This window comes from Hevea brasiliensis, chromosome 16 (genome assembly GCF_030052815.1).
Source record: "Hevea brasiliensis isolate MT/VB/25A 57/8 chromosome 16, ASM3005281v1, whole genome shotgun sequence".
NCBI classification, from domain to species: Eukaryota; Viridiplantae; Streptophyta; class Magnoliopsida; order Malpighiales; family Euphorbiaceae; genus Hevea; species Hevea brasiliensis.
In genome coordinates this window covers 54,589,043-54,605,670 of record NC_079508.1, presented here as the reverse complement: position 1 = coordinate 54,605,670, position 16,628 = coordinate 54,589,043, and the positions used below count along the sequence as shown (strand labels likewise).

General features: G+C 34.0%; 2 protein-coding genes, 2 non-coding genes and 1 pseudogene across 6 annotated transcripts; 3 read left to right on the top strand and 2 right to left on the bottom strand.

Annotated features, from left to right (window-relative positions):
• Positions 1–244: 244 nt before the first annotated feature.
• Positions 245–316, top strand: TRNAE-UUC (transfer RNA glutamic acid (anticodon UUC)). Its single transcript has one exon. It is a non-coding gene; the product is annotated as a tRNA-Glu (tRNA).
• Positions 317–488: 172 nt separating this feature from the next.
• On the top strand, positions 489–5,297 carry LOC110634389 (uncharacterized; annotated as a pseudogene).
• A 487-nt stretch (positions 5,298–5,784) lies between these two features.
• Positions 5,785–5,857, bottom strand: TRNAR-ACG (transfer RNA arginine (anticodon ACG)). The gene has a single exon. It is a non-coding gene; the product is annotated as a tRNA-Arg (tRNA).
• Positions 5,858–6,292: 435 nt separating this feature from the next.
• On the top strand, positions 6,293–7,835 carry LOC110634393 (UPF0481 protein At3g47200). The gene has a single exon (XM_021783367.2). The coding sequence runs from the start codon at positions 6,471–6,473 to the stop codon at positions 7,743–7,745; it is 1,275 nt and encodes a 424-aa protein (XP_021639059.2). The 5' UTR covers positions 6,293–6,470; the 3' UTR covers positions 7,746–7,835.
• Positions 7,836–10,009: 2,174 nt separating this feature from the next.
• Positions 10,010–11,984, bottom strand: LOC110634410 (uncharacterized). Of its 3 annotated transcripts, XM_058138151.1 has the most exons (3): positions 11,766–11,977; positions 11,453–11,661; positions 10,010–10,591 (listed from the first exon to the last, which is right to left on the bottom strand). In XM_058138151.1, exon 3 carries the CDS (start codon positions 10,570–10,572, stop codon positions 10,252–10,254), a length of 321 nt encoding a protein of 106 aa, XP_057994134.1. In that variant the 5' UTR covers positions 10,573–10,591; positions 11,453–11,661; positions 11,766–11,977; the 3' UTR covers positions 10,010–10,251. The 3 variants fall into 3 exon arrangements, with proteins under 3 accessions (XP_057994134.1, XP_021639087.1, XP_021639086.1); XM_021783395.2 differs by lacking the exon at positions 11,453–11,661 and having other exon boundaries at positions 11,766–11,984; XM_021783394.2 differs by lacking the exons at positions 11,453–11,661; positions 11,766–11,977 and adding an exon at positions 11,202–11,443.
• Between the last annotated feature and the right edge of the window lie 4,644 nt (positions 11,985–16,628).

Genomic DNA, 16,628 nt, shown 5'->3' with positions numbered 1-16,628 from the left:
ATTAAAAGAAAGCTAGTGCTGCACAATATGCTGTGATGATGAGATCTCTTACAACTTAGAGCACCTACCATTAAAAGCCCATTTTGCCAATTTTCAATCTGATTGAACTTTACTCACATGATTTTACCTACTGGATCCCTTAGCTAAGTTGCGATCCACTGTTAAGTAATTCGAAGGATGATGGTCCGTGTTGGCCAACTTGTTTCTACTATTTTTATTTCAATTGAAATCTGACACCGTCGATTCCGTTGTCGTCCAGCGGTTAGGATATCTGGCTTTCACCCAGGAGACCCGGGTTCGATTCCCGGCAACGGAATTTTTTAATTTTTATATCTGTTGTCCATTAAAATTGTAAATTGGTCGAATTTTACTGGGTTAGAGCAGGGTGGCAATTTCAAACCGAACCATACGAATTTGGGAGTAACTCGGCCCAATTAGGAAAGTACCCCATTGTACCGAAATTAAAATCGAATCACGGAATCACCTACCTAGGGCACGCAAAACAAATGAGTCGACGACGTTTAATAGCTGATATTGCCGTTTATTCTTCTTCACCGCGCCATCATTGATTGCGCAGAAGCTCACCGTAGGGCGTAAACCTCCTTTCTCTAGGTGGGACGAGTTTCTTTTTTCTTTCGTCGCAGATGTCAGTTTAGCGTTTACATAACTCTACGACTCTCATTATGATTTTATGAAACAGAGAGCAACGTGGAAGAAAGAGCAGTGCTTTCAGTTCTCTGAGTGAAAGTCCTAGGTTAAAGGAAACAAAAGGAGAAGGAAAATCCTTACTGTTGATTGCTTAATACAAATTTGATTTCAAAATCTTTCACTTTTTTGAAACCCTTTTCCACTGCCAACAATTAAGCCTCAACAAGTTTCTGACTTGGTCTTTCCCTTTCCATTCTGAATGCCAATTTCAATTCTCTGTTATTTCACGTTATCGCGTTGGAGGAACTCATAATGGCGTCAAAGCTACTTAAAATTGGTATGCACGAGGCCAAAAACTAGTTGGAAGTCTCTCTAAGGCAAGCTTTTGAGGAGCTTAAACCTAAACTAAGACCCTTCTTTTCCCTGGCCATCCCAAGCGTTCAAGAATACTTACAGCTTAAACGTGCCATTCTTTACGGGCTTTTGACTGAACCCCAGCTGGCCAAAACCCATGTTAAGCATCTACGTGCCATTGTTACTGATGGGTATGCATTTTTGTTCATTTGATGGTCAAAATCATTAATGATTCATATGCTAAGCTTGTTGATTCAGTAAAGGATCAGTTGATTTGGGTTGTTAAAGAAATGGTTGGTGTTTTAGCAGTTGGTTTTGATGGCTTGTTGGTGTCCTTGTTGAGGCAAATTATTGGTGGGGATTTTAGTGATAGGAATTTGCGGTTGTGTTTTGAGTTGGTGAGCCTTTTCCTGAGTAAATGGGTTTGTTTACTAGAAGAAGAGGAGTTGGTTTTGACTAGTGTACTGTATGCATATCTTAGGTTGTTAACTGATCATTGTAGGTTATCAAGCAACGTGAAGCTAGAGTCTCTGAAACTACTAGAGATTGAGTTTTGTGTCAAAATGTAGAGAGAGCAATTTCATTTGTGTATGAAGATTGGGAGGGACCTTATTAGATTACTGCCAGATTTGGTTCATGTCCCTGAGTTTCGAGCTATATGGAAGGATTTGGCACCGATCCGAGGTGAGTTTAGGACTGCAGGGTTTTCAGATGTTTCTCAACTGTACTGCTCCATGACATCGAGTCGGTATTTTTTTTCTTCGGATAACACTTGACATGGAAACCCAGTTGAGGTTTTTGCTTATACATGTGAAGTTTGGGTGTCAAAAGCGGTACCAATTATGGTTTGCCAAGAAGTTTCTTTTCGGACCAGAGAAAGAGACTCGCATAGTGGACATTGTTAGATTTATATGCTGTGCTTTCCATCCATCCAACGAAACTGTCCAGTCAGACATCATACCAAGATGGACTGTTATAGGATGGTTACTGAAAACTTGTGGAAAAAATTATGTTCAAGCCAATGTGAAGTTGGCCTTATTTTATGACTGGCTTTTCTTTGATGAAAGAATTGATAATATAATGAATATTGTGCCAGGAATGCTATTAATGATATGTTCAATACCCAAATATATTGAAATGACTCACCCTCGCTTGAATTTTTTTTGGCTTCTTGTGGAAAACTATGATGTGGATCGTACACATGTAATTGTTAGGGGTCTATCATCAGCTTTCAATTCACTTGTTCAAAAAGGAGTGGTTCGCTCGCTGGATGTTTTGACATCATGTGATGCACTTTCTCCTTTCCTGAAAGAGAGACTTGGGAGGTTATTGTCAAGTTTGAAAGTGGATGCCCTTAACAAATTACAGCCTGCCCATCTTCCTCATTACCCTGTATTACCATTGAGTTTGCAAAATCTGTCCTGTCTGAAAAGTCCAACACCAACTCTAGAACAAGAACAACCTGCAGATGAGGTGTAAGTTAGACTTAGCACTGAACCTGCTAATATTTCTTTTACTTTTTCAGACAGCTCAGTTACTACTTCTTGCCCATCCATTAGCACCAGTGAAAGTCAAGTTGATGCTATCGAGAATTTGTTACAAAACCTTGCAGATGCTATAAAGAAGTAATATGCGCTGGGGCTTCAGATTTTGGAAGCAATACTTCTGTCACTTGTGAATTTGAATGATCAAGCACCAGCACTTGTTTCAATTTCTCCTGAAGTGTTATGTTCAAGAATAGCAGGTCAATTTGAATCAAATTGACTGTAAATTATTTCCCCCACTTGATAACAGTCCTAGTGCTCCTTGTTCTAGATATGAACTTAGTTCTGCCACAGCCTTAATCACTCGTGCTTTTGCATTGTCACAGCATCAGAGGATGCAAGGAATGCTTTTATTCTGGTCAAAGAATGATGTTCCTGTAGGAGAAAACTTATTGTCTTATGCATCACGGCTAGCTTATGAAGCACATGCAGCAGGTTACTTGGGAAATGCAGTAGTCGACAACAACTTTGTTATGTAAGTCAGACACCCATTATTGAAGTTCCATATTGATGGATAGTTAGTTTTCTTTGCTTAATGGAAGAATAGAACATTCTCATGAAGACACTGTTCCTACTTCTGGAATGGATAAGTTTATTACCAAGTTGGTGGGAAATGCTTTTGCCGCTTACAAATGTTATCTGTGAGTGCTCTAGAACTGTCTTACACAAATTAGATGATATATCTTTGTCAAAGCTCCTTATATGTGAGTCATGTGACATAGTTTCATGTTTAGCGTGGGAAAGGAAAAACTCAAAGTTCTTATTCTGCAGCATCTTCCATTACTTTGCTGATCTATGCACTGGTGAGGAAGAAATTATAAGGTTACTTGTGAGTCAGTTGGATCATGCTGATCTTGTTGATATACAGTTTGAAATTGGATTGAAGAAATTCTGTATTTTTGGGGAGAACACTGAAATCATTTTTGGCTTAGTAAAGAATTCACTTAGTTGGATTCTTTAGGGCAGCATAAGTTTTGGGGCTTGATTAGATCAGAGCTTGCCGTTTCCAAGGTTCGGGTGGAGAAGATAATTTTGCAATTTCTTTCTTGGGGTGATCTGCATGCTAATATTAGTGCCATTGCAGTTGCAGGCCTTCTTATGTTGTGCAGTAGTTGTGCACCCACACCTGAGCTTGTTGGGAAAATCATGATACTGCCTGATAATGTTTTCCAGGACTTTGCTGCAACAGCTTTGGCTACATGGATTGTGTCCAATCCCTCAATGCTACTTGACAGTTTGGTGAAATTTTCAGAGAAACTTAACAACAAGAATGGTGATGTCTCTGCTGGGATTACAATTAACCATTCTGCAGTTCTATGGTTATTGAATTATTTTACCACACAAGGGATGAATGCCTCAGATATGTTGCTCAAGTTATCTTCAAATATTCAAGGTGGATAAGTGACACCAATCATGGTGGAATGGGAATATAAAATAATGGTTCAGTCATCATATGGCAAACAGCTGATCCTACAACCTAATTTACCTGGTATATGGTGTTTCAATTTGAATTTAGAGTTCATTTTAGAAAGATTGATTGAATGGCCTCGTCAGAGAATTTTGCAATTCAAAACTAATTCAGAAATTCTGTTTTTTTTTTTTTTTTTTAATGCATGACAATTGACATTTGGATTAATTCAGTGGCTGAGCTTGTGAACTAGATTTTTTTTTAAGTTTTATGAAATTCCTTTATCTGCTGCTTAATGGGCATAAATGTTATCCTTGCAGCTTTCATCATTTTGTTTACTGGGAAGTGGCTGTGGCTTAGACTGAGATTGTTCAGGATAAGCTTATGGTATGTGACAGCAATTCTGTTTCTGCTAGAGACATCACTGTTTTATGATGGGCTTTCCCCAGGATCGCATGATGTGCAATGATGATTGCAATGCGTGTTTCGACACTCTCTTGATTTTTAAGGTGTGTAACATTGTCATCACTTCTAGCTGGAATTGCTGGCACGTCTGATTGTCCTCATGACATGATACTCTTCTGAACATGATATCTGCTGCCTGCCGTATTCAAGTGAGAAGAATTCACTAGGATATTCACTTCTGCCGTATTCACTTCTAGCAGGATATTCACTGCTAGCCATGACATTCAACGCCAAATCTCTCAAACATTTGATGTCAGATGTAGTCAAATCTGAAATGGCCAACACCATCTTGCCGAATCCATCCAAGGCATGTGATGAGAACTCGGTTTTTGATCTTCAACAAGTGTTGGAAAAGTTTACTTTCAGTACCATAGGCAAAGTTGCATTTGTAGTAGACCCTCAATCCATGTCAAATTTGCCTTTTGTTGAAGATTTTGATGATGCTGTAGAGGTCTGCTTTTCAAGATTCTCGTCTCCATTTCCATCAGTCCGAAAGCTCAAGAGATTGTTCAATATTTTATCAGAGAAGCGATTCAAAGAAGCCATTGAAAAGATCAATGAGTTTGCTTTGGAAGCAAGTAGAACAGAATAGCAGTGAAAGGGTAGGCAAAAATCAAGATTTGTTATCAATATTCTTGTTCTTGAGTTCAGGTGTGGAATTTCAAAATAAATAACACAAGATCAAGTTCTTGAAAGACATAGTCATAAGCTTTGTACTTTCTGGCAAGGACACAACTTCGTGGCTTCTCTTGTTAATCCAGGCAACCCTCGTTGCGCGCACTTTATTTACAAAGAGCAAGGTATTCAAGATGTTTCAACTTTGTATACAACACCATATCGGTAACATACTAATGATGAGCATTAATCCTTTCATATCCTGTCTTATGGCTATTCTTGCGATCATACCTTGGGATTTTAGGTTTTTTTATATATATATATTATATAATTAATTCCAATTAAGAGCCGAATATGAAATCTCATACTTTTATAAAAAATTTTAATGTAAATAAACTAATACCATTTTAATGACTGCTTATTATTTTTTTAATCAACAGTTACTTTTTTTAATGATTGTTTAATTTAAATTATATAAATGTATATGTATTTATTGAAAAATTTTTATTTATTATAAAATTAAATTAAAAATCTTTTTTAAATATACAAGAATGAGTAAAAAATTTTTGTTTGTTTACTAAATTCATTTGAACATGCAAAGCCCGCATTTTGCTTGTCATTAGAGTATTATTTTTTCCATGATATAAATTTTGCTGTCCTTTTCTCCTTTTATAAGGGCTTGGAGAGCGGTTGCTGTGAACTTGGCTGCACCGGATGACAGAAAATATCAGAAAAAAGGAAACTTCAACCCGACTCCACTGGGGATCGAACCCAGAATCTCTGGTTCCGTAGACCAGCGCCTTATCCATTGGGCCATGGAGTCCTCATGCTTCTGAGCCTCTGTAATACATACTAAGACAATTAATAAAAAATCGTTGACCTACATAATTCAAATTTTATTTTTTTTGGATGTATATTTTAATTTTTTTGGCTTTTGCTTGTAAATTTGATAATGAATATTTTAATAGTATATTTTTTTATTGAAAATTTCTCCATTTATCTAACTTAATAAGATGAGGAAAAGAAAAAGATATCAAACATGTATTTAAACAATAGGTTGAAAGAACCTAAGAAAAGGAAATAATCCTTAATATGAGAAAATATTAGTTATATATATCCTGAGGACATGCTAGGTTTATAATAATCTATTGTTTTATCAATCACCAATTTGTTAGACTTTGAATATATTCTCAAAAAACAATAAAAAAAGGAGAATGGTTAGGCTTTGAAGAGGAAGGTCGTACTTGCATAGAGGTAAGAACTAGAAAGTCCAAGAAAAGAGATGGAGATGCTACCTAGGCACAAGTCCATCTGCCACTGCTCTGATAGACCTGTCTCTGGGTCCTGACAGTGCCTTCACACTCATCTCTGCCTTGATATCCAACAGGTTTTTAAATTCTCAAATTGGATCATGATGATGATCAGTTGAGCAGAAGATGGGAAGAAGTAGTCAAGTTCTGCTTGATATTGATGAGTTAGCAAATACCATAAGAGAAAAGTTGGAAATCTTGCATCCTTTATCTGATGAGTGCTGTATCTACAGAGTACCTGACCGACTACGCCAATTAAATCACAAGGCCTATACGCCTCGAGTACTCTCTATTGGCCCTCTCCACCATGGCGGAAAAGAGCTACAAGCAATGGAAGAGCATAAGAACAGGTACCTGCAGGATTTCCTTCGTTTGAGCGGGGTAAGCCTGGAGGATTGCATTCAAATTTTTCAGCAATGTGAGATAAGATTGCGCAATTGTTATGCAGAAACCATCCAACTTAGCAGTAATGATTTTGTGAAGATGATGTTGCTAGATGCCAGCTTCATCATCATGCTCTTTCTAAAGCATTGTTTTGGAGACTTGAGGAATAGGATTAGGAATGATCGAATATACAACAAACCATGGTTGATTCTTGATATAAGATTCGACTTAATTTTGCTTGAAAATCAGATTCCTTTCTTCATTCTTGAAGACCTGTTTATGCTGTCTAATATACCTACGCGTCTGGAGGGAGTTTCTATTGTAAAGCTTGTCTACGAATTCTTCAGAGACGGATGGGATTCATGGGTGAAGGCGGACGTTTTGGAGAGACACAGTTCTTTCAAAATAGAGCATATTCTTGATTTTCTGAGAATCTGTCAGCAGCCATCAGAGTTGCAGCCTCATAAGGAGCTGAGAATGCTAGTGGTGCCGAGCACAACAGAGCTCTACCAAGCTGGAGTCAAATTTCAGTTGAGTTCAAGCAAGAACGTACTTGACATAAAATTCAAGAATGGAATTTTGGAAATCCCACGATTTCGAATAGTGGATCAAACAGAAATTTTACTGCGAAATCTCCAAGCTTTCGAGCAATGCCATTGCTTGGACAATTATGTAGGTGACTATATTGCCATGATGGCTATGCTTGTGAATTCTGCCAATGATGTGGAATTACTATCTCAAAATGGGATCATAGAAAATTGGCTACGGAGTAATGAAGCCTTAGCAGCTCTTTTCCGCGAAGTTGAAAAAGAGAATATTGTCTTCCCTGATAGATACTGCTTCTCTGCTGTGATTGAAGATCTGAATGTGCACTGCAGAGCCCCTTGGCATAAATGGAAGGCAAACTTGAAACAAAATTATTTCAATACTCCATGGGTTGGCATCTCTGTTGTTGCAGCTGCTATTCTCCTCTTTCTTACTGTTATACAGACTGTGTGTTCTCTACTGCAAGTTTAGGTTCTGCATTTTGTTCTGTAATTTTTTTAGGCAAAATTTCCCCTTCTGTGCAACTTTTTCTTCTATTGATGATTTGCAAACATATTTTCGTAATTACAAGATGAGTCCCTTAGATTAGAGGCTATTAATTTAATTCAAATTGGGAGTGAAATTTCATAACAAGATCAATATGGAAAGATGACTAACTAGGTAAATTATATATATATTTTTTATTGAATTCTTATCTACATCCATTTTCGTTCAATTTTTATATTTATTTGATTTTTTCAATTTGAAACTAAATTAATTGTTTTTATTGTCCTAACTTATCATGACAACCAATTTATAAGTTATAATAGATTTATCGGTTGCTAATGTAATTTATATGATAAACTCATCTCCATCCCTAATGTTTGGTCAAAGGAAAAAAAAATCTCAAAAATAGAAATCAAATTTTCCTTGGAATGGGATTTGGTAATCTCACCTCAACCCTGTTACTCAAATTTTATTTTAAAACAGCGACGGAATCAGAAATTGATATTAGAGGGTGGGGTGAAGATTTTATAATTTTACTCTCTTAAAAAAAATAGTAATTACTTTCAATTGAAATTAAGAAAACAGCTTATAAATTTTGCGATTTTTTTTTTAAATACACATCAGTAATTTCATTTTTATTTGTGATATTAACTTTTTAATTTTATTAACTTAATTTTTATTAGTTTACCGTTTAAACTATAAAATAATTATTTTATAAGTCTACAATTTACGCATGAATAAAATTTTCAAAATAAAATATAAGTTGTTATAACTTAATAAAAATTTTGACTAAAATTTGCGTCCATCTATATTAAATATCAAAGTTAATAAAAAGCCTATAAATGAAATTATCAATTTCAATTATGAAATAAAATGAAAAAAAAAATAGAGAACAATAATAAATAATGGATAAGAAGGAAATGTGAGTTTTGAGTCCTCAATCTTATGATCTTGAGCTTATAGACTATATATATAAGTAATTATGATTTATTATTTTGATGTACTAAAATATTTATTTAATTAAGAGTTTGAATTATGAAATGTGCTAAATTATGATTATGACAAAAATTAGATTTAAGAAAAACAAAAAAATAAAAATTGGGTTGTACTAAAAGTGCAATATTAATCTAGTTAGGGGGACAAAATGAATACACCAAAAAAATAAATCTAAAAAGCTCTTAATTTTTTTTTTTTTTTTTTGGCTAGAGGGGATAGTGGCACCTGTTGGCTCCCTAGTCCCGCCATTGTTTTGAAGCACGATTAAAATTTAACAACAGATACTACAATAAAATTAGTAATTTGATAATCATCAACAAGCAACTGAATTAATGGTATCTAGTTGCAAGTGAACTTTATTTATAAGACTTAAGAGTTCAAATTTGAAGTGGTTCTAGTTGAAATGATTTTTATCTTAAATACCATGATCAGCAAACTAATTATTGAACAATTAATGAAAGACGCCTGTCTGGCTTTGATCGCACAATGAACTTGAAGTCACATACCCTCGATCCCCTCTCCATGTATCTATCGGAAAAAAAAAAATTTAATGAAAGACATAATAAAGATATTTCTACTTAACCATTTAGTTAAAAGAAAAGGCACCTAAAAACCGGAATAGAAATGGTTCATTTCCATTATAATATTTGGCTTAACAAAAAAAAATCTCAAAAATCACTTAATCAATTTTAATTTTGAAGTGAAATTAAAATTTTACAGTTAAATAGTTTGATAAAAGGCATTATTATCTGAATACCTTTATTTGAAATCAATCAAATAATTTGACATATAATATAGTTATTTTATTGTGAAAATATTTTAAAAAATAAATAAATTTCAACTATAAAATTACACTAACATGAATTATTATGAGATTTACTAATAATACTCTGTCAAAGTAAATGCCTCAATAAAATAAAAAAAAATAAAAATTTTGTTTGTTTTGTAAAATTTAAAATATTTTAATAATCTTATTAAAATGTAAACATATTTATTTATATACATATATTAAAAAACATATTTATAGAAAATATTTTCTTAAAAAATTATTTCTATAAAATATATTTTCAAATTCAAATTACTTTTTACACCCTGCAAAATGGTCTTTGTTTTTAATGCCATTAACAACAGTCTCCTTTACATCTACAAGCTTTTAAGCTTACACACATCAGATACCACGTTGGCCCATCTGGAGCCATTCATTGCACATCATCAAAGGTGAGTAACAAAAAGAAAATTTTGCAAAAAATAAAAATAGAAATCACAATGCCATCAATAACTGAAACAATAAAACCTAAATAACTCACTAATCTAGTTAACTACAGATTTTGCTCTACCGCATGAAGGGCCAAAAGCTGTAAATTTGATAACAGCTTGAACACTTCTCTAGTATCTGAAAGGAAAATATTGAAGTAGATGAGCTATTTGGGAGAGGAGATTTACATTCAGACTTTAAGACACTTGTTTCTTAGAGGAAATGGCAAGGACAGATGAGCTATTTGGGGCATTTGGATTTATCAATAGAAGGAGGAGCCTTTTCAAGAGTTGATGAAGTTGCAGAGTCCTGAGAATCAACAAGTTTGCGGAGTCTTTCTTGAAGAGCTCGTACTCTGTCCTCAGTCTTTCGAAGTTTTCTCCACCTATAGGTAGTCCACAAGGCAAAACCACCGTATACTACAATATATGATGCCCATACATATGGATAAGTTTCTGCATTCTCTCTGATTTTTTTGTACTGTTCTTCTACCATTTCTCTCAAACCATGGGGATTTGTGCTTTGCACATCCTTTTCTCTTTCCTGCTGCTGACTAGACATTTCTTTCTATGCTTTTCCACTGAAAAAATTCAGAAAACCAAGAATCAAAAATCAAACCGAGCTTACACATAACACATAATAGCAAAATTATCAATCTAAATGTCACTGATGTGGTGGTGTCAGCAAATTGTTTGCAACAAGTACAGCAAGGAAGGTCACAGTTTGTGATGGGCTGATGACCATATCATGAGAGAGGGTTAAATGAGATTGGTTTGAAAACTCTGAATTTAATATGATTGAAGAAAATAGGGTAACAAAATGGCAAGGTTTAGGTTGGCCGTTGGCATGAGGCAGCACAAGAAACAGGGAACTTGGAATATAATGACTGAATGAGAGGATCCAACTAGTTCAACCCAACAGTCCAACTAAATGACTTCACAGTTCACACTGCTTGGTGCCCCTCAAATTGGAGCCTAATACAGCCACTGTGCAATTGAAACTACTCTAAAGCACAATTATTCGCTAGTAAACTCAAAAGATCTCCAATAAGCATAGCATCTTCTAACTAGCAGACTTAATTGAATTTCGATTTTAATTATAAAAAAGAACACTAAGCTAATTATAATAGACATCTTTCAATCAGATCATCCAAGCTTCCTCTATAATGCACAATTCATTTCTTAAATTACCTTCACAACACTAAGACTCGACGCTTGTGAACAGTGAAGTAGCTATGGATGTGACGTTTTCTCAGGTAGCAAAGATGACGAGTGAGCATGTTTGGCAAGACATAAAAATTGGAAGAGAGAGACAAAAAGAGAAAATATTCCTCTTAGGTAGCAGAAGAAAAGTTAAGAATTCCTCCTAATTTCACAAAAATCCAAACACTCTACATTCACCAACATTTGAAATACTATAGGTATTCGGTATATTCACATACCCGTGTTCAGCTTCCTTCTCCAATTTCAATCAACCACGAGATGAAGGAAGCACCAGGAAATGCTCTCTTCTCAATTGAACTCGCAAACCAAAATTTAGATGCTACTGTTGAAATTTCTCATTATGCATGTAATGAGTTATAGGGGTGGAGGGTAGGATAATGATTGATCAGTGGTTTAAGAGAAAAAATGAAGAGAACTGTAACCTGTGCTGAAGAAATGACACAAACCCAAACAAGCAGAGATGCAAAACATAAAATGGGAAAAAAATAAGAAAACCGAAACCCTAGGCCTAAAAATGGAGGGAGGAGGCACCAGGAATATGAGAGTGGAGAGGAAGGTGTTGCGGCCCGTTGTGTCAGAGGAAAGAGAAGTTGCCGAGGCTGACAGAGGTCTCGGGGTCGATGGAGGAGGCGAGAGGAATGTGAGAAGAGAGACGGAGGAGGAGGAGAGGTGGGCTGCGAGGGAAGAAAAAAGGGAGGAAATTTGTGTTAGGGATCGATTAGAAACAGAAGAATTTATAGGTTTAAAAAAGGCAGAGATTTTTTAAAAATAGTTATGCTTTTATTTTTTTTTTAATTGAGAGATTAGTAGAGTGAAAACTGTGAGTAACTGTCTTTAATAATAAGTTACATTAATTTTTTATTTTTTTAAATAAATATTTAAATATTTTTAATTAATTATTAATCTTTAAAACATGTGCGATGTATATATATAAAATTAAATAAATAAAATAAAATATTAAGATAAATACATAAATCAATATAAATGTATATATTATAAATATATTACATGCTTAATTACATATAAATACATAACTGCATTAAAATTATATAATATATCTAAAATAATTATTAAAAACATATATATAAAAATTGATTTTTGCTTATTTAGTATGATTTAATACATTTTAGCTATTGATAAAAAAAAATAATATTAAAATAGTAAAAACAAGTTCAAATCTATGAGATTTAATTTATAATATCCAATTTTCAATTTCACTTGTTATAAAAAAAATTATATTACTATAATAAATCTAACATTAGCATCATGTCTTTTATGTTATTAAAAATTTAAAATAAATTGTTAATAAAAATTATCGGTAAGTATGTAATGGTATATATAAATTTTGTAATTTATTACTTTTAATGATATTTTTATAATAATTTATAATACTACTATGTATATATTATTTAGAAAAAAATATATTTTAACATCTTTGTATTTTTTACGCCTTTACATTTTAAGAATTGAATAAATTTTCGTTGCAATTCAATTATTAAACTTTCTCGCCATTAGCATTTTATGATTAAGTAACCAACAGTAACAGCGTTAATGGGGACTGGGGATCGAGATAGTATGCTGATTTCATCATCAAATATGTGAAAATAAATATATTAAAATATTAATATAAATAATTTTATGAAATAAACACACTTCGAAATTTAGCATGGTATATCTCTAACTGTCAAAAATTAAAATACGGTACCCACATCAGCATAACCCAATGGCCATGACACCTTTGTAACAACCTGAGAGTCCAATTTCAAACCACATATCGTACCAAAAAAATATTAACCATATAATCTTAAAATTTATAAATAAAAAGGGATAATTTTTTTCCCATTTCCAATCAAACTATATCTATATAATCTTAGTTTTACTAAAATTATAATTCTAATACTACTCAACGTGCAATTTTTTTTTCCTTAAATTGCTCAAAATGTAAGTTAAAAATATAAAAAAAATATATAATCCCCTTTAATTATAAAAATGTTCACTTGAATTCTATTTTGTTTTTTATTTTATAATTTTAAAATCTATATTACAAAATAATGGGGAGAATTATGAATATTATATATTATTTTATTATAGTTACTTTGAGTGATAATATGTATATGGACATATAAATTATAATAAAATATTATAAATTAGCTCAACTCAACTTAACTCAACTAAACCTTTATACAAAAAATTTGGGGTCGACTATATGAATTCGCTTTCTCCACTCTAAATGATTTTGGGTTAACTCCTCAAAAATGTGTAATGCTTCTAGGTCATGTTGTACTACTATCCTCCAAGTCAATTTAGATCTACCCATTTTTTTCTTTCTATTCCCTAACCTAATGTGCTCTACTTGTCTAACTGGAGCCTCCGTATTTCTACGCTTCACATGACCAAACCACTTCAATCTCCCTTCTCTCAACTTATCTTCAATTGGCACTACTCCTACCTTTTCTCTAATACTCTAATTACGGACTTTATCTAGTTTAGTATGGCCACCTAAACATTCTCATATCTGCAACTCTTATCTTAGACGTATACGACTCTTTCGGTACCCAACACTCACTACCATATAACATAGCCGGTCCTATGGCTGTACGGTAAAATTTTCCTTTCAACTTATTGGGAATCTTACGATCACATAAAACTCCCGTGGCACGTCTCCACTTCAACCATCCGGCTTTAATCCTATGACTAACATCTTCCTCACATCCCCCATCTACTTGAAGGACTGAGCCTAGATATTTAAAGTGATTATTATGGGATAGTACCACTCCATTCAAACTAACTCCTTCCCTATCACTAGTTTGGCCTTCACTAAACTTGCAATGCATGTATTCTGTCTTCGTTCTACTTAACTTAAAACCCTTTGACTTTAAAGCACTTCTCCAAAGCTCTAGCTTTCTATTGACTCCTTCTCGTGTCTCATCTGTCAGAACAATATCATCCGCAAATATCATGCACCAAGGAATACTCTCTTGTATATGTTTTGTTAATTCATCTAAAACTACTGTAAAAAGGTAAGGGCTTATGGCTGATCCTTGGTGTAATCCAATTGAGATCGGAAAATCTCTTGTGTCCCCTCCCATTGTGTGCACAATAGTAGTTGCTCCTTCATACATATCTTTCAACACTTGTATGTACCTAATAGATACCCTCTCTTGTTCTAACACATTCCATAAAGACATCTCTTGGAACACTATCATAAGCCTTCTCCAAATCAATAAAAACCATGTGCAGATCTTTATTCACATTTCTATATTTCTCCATCAAGCTTCTAATGAGAAAAATCGCTTCCATAGTTGAACGACCGGGCATGAAACCAAATTAATTGAGAGAGATAGAAGTATCATGACGTAGTCGATGCTCCACAACTCTCTCCCACAACTTCATAGTATGGCTCATGAGTTTAATTCTCCTATAGTTTGAGCAACTCTGTATGTCTCTCTTATTTTTAAAAATAGGTACTAAGATACTTCTCTTCCATTCATCAGGCATTTTCTTTGAGTTTAGAATTTTATTAAATAATTTAGTTAACCATGCCACTCCCATCTCTCCCAAACACTTACATACTTCAATTGATATTTCATCGGGTCCACAGGCTTTACCCACTTTCATTCTCTTAAGTGCTTCATTTACTTCTAAAGATCTAATCCTTCTAGTATAATTCACATTCTTTTCTATTGTTCTATAATCTATATTCACGCGATTACCATTTTGGCTATTATTAAAGAGATCATTAAAATAATTTCTCCATCTTTCTTTAATGTTCTCATCTTTTACCAACACTTTTCCTTCTTTATCCTTAATGCACCTAACTTGATTGAGATCTTGACATTTCCTTTCTCTCCTCCTTGCTAATCTATAAATATATTTATCCCCTTCTTTAGTTCCAAGTTTCTCATATAACTTTTCAAAGGCATGTGCTATTGCTTGACTAACTGCCTTTTTTGCCTCTTTTCTTTGCTATCTTGTACTGTTCATATGCCTCATTATTATCACATTTAGGTAATTTATTATACCATTCCCTTTTTCTCTTCACTGCCTTTTGTACTTCCCCATTCCACCACCATCTCTCTTTTGAGGGTGGTCCCTTTAGACTCTCCAAGTACTTTTCTAGCTACTTTTCTAATATTTGATGCCATCTGTATCCACATATCATTGGCCTCCATATCCAACTTCCATACTTTAGACTCGAGAAGCTCATTTTTAAACTTCACTTGCTTTACTCCTTTGAACTCCCACCACTTTGTTCGAGCTACACTATTTCTTCTGACCTTACTTGAATTGTTCCTAGACTTGACATCTAAGACCACCAACCGATGTTGACTTGTTAAAGCCTCTCCTGGAATGACCTTGCAATCCTTGCATAGAGCTCTATTTGTCTTTCTGGTTAAAAGGAAGTCGATTTGGCTTCTATGTTGCCTACTTTTGAAAGTTACTATATGTGACTTTCTTTTTATAAAGTAGGTATTTGCTAGTATTAGGTCGTATGCCATAGCAAAATCCATGATGCTTTTTCCCTCCTCATTTCGATTTCCAAAATCAAAACCTCCATGAACATTCTCATAACCTTGTCTATCACTTCCTACATGTCCATTCAAATCTCCACCAATGAAAACATTCTCTTCATTCGGTATGCTTTGCATTAAATCATCCATATCTTCTCAAAACCTTTGTTTACTCTCACTGTCTAGTCCTATTTATGGGGCATAAGCACTAACTATATTTATTGTTTCTCATTTTAGTACTAGCTTTACTAGTATAATTTTATCTCCTACTCTTTTCACGGCTATTACTGCGTCTTTCAATGTCTTGTCTATGATTATGCCCATTCCGTTCTTATTTCTCTCATTTCCGGTAAACTACAGTTTGTACTATAAATTATCCACTTCCTTACTTTTCTCTCCTTCACATTTAGTCTCCTGAATGCAAGCAATATTCACAATTCTCCTTTCCAAGATATCCACAAGCTCCATTAATTTTCCTGTAAGTGATCCAACATTCCAAGTACCAACCCTGATCCTCCTCATAATCTGTTCCTTCCTAATTGGTCTATTTCTATGATATCTTCTATTGTTTTCTATGTCTATCTTGTGTTCTTTTTCGCTATCTGTTCTACCATCTGTACTATGGACTAACTCACTTAACACCACACCCGGGCGCCGGCATAGCGTGTCGCTTTTGGTGAAGGCCCTACACCCTTACATATTTCTCATTACACCCGAACTTCGATGTAGCGCGTCGTTAGTAGAGGATGCCCCAACTTTTACATCAAAATATTATAAATTAGCTAAAGAAATGATATATTAATATAAAGAATAAATTATAAATTGTATAATTAATTCATCAATTTTATAAGTATAATAGAATCATATATTATTTTTTTTATTA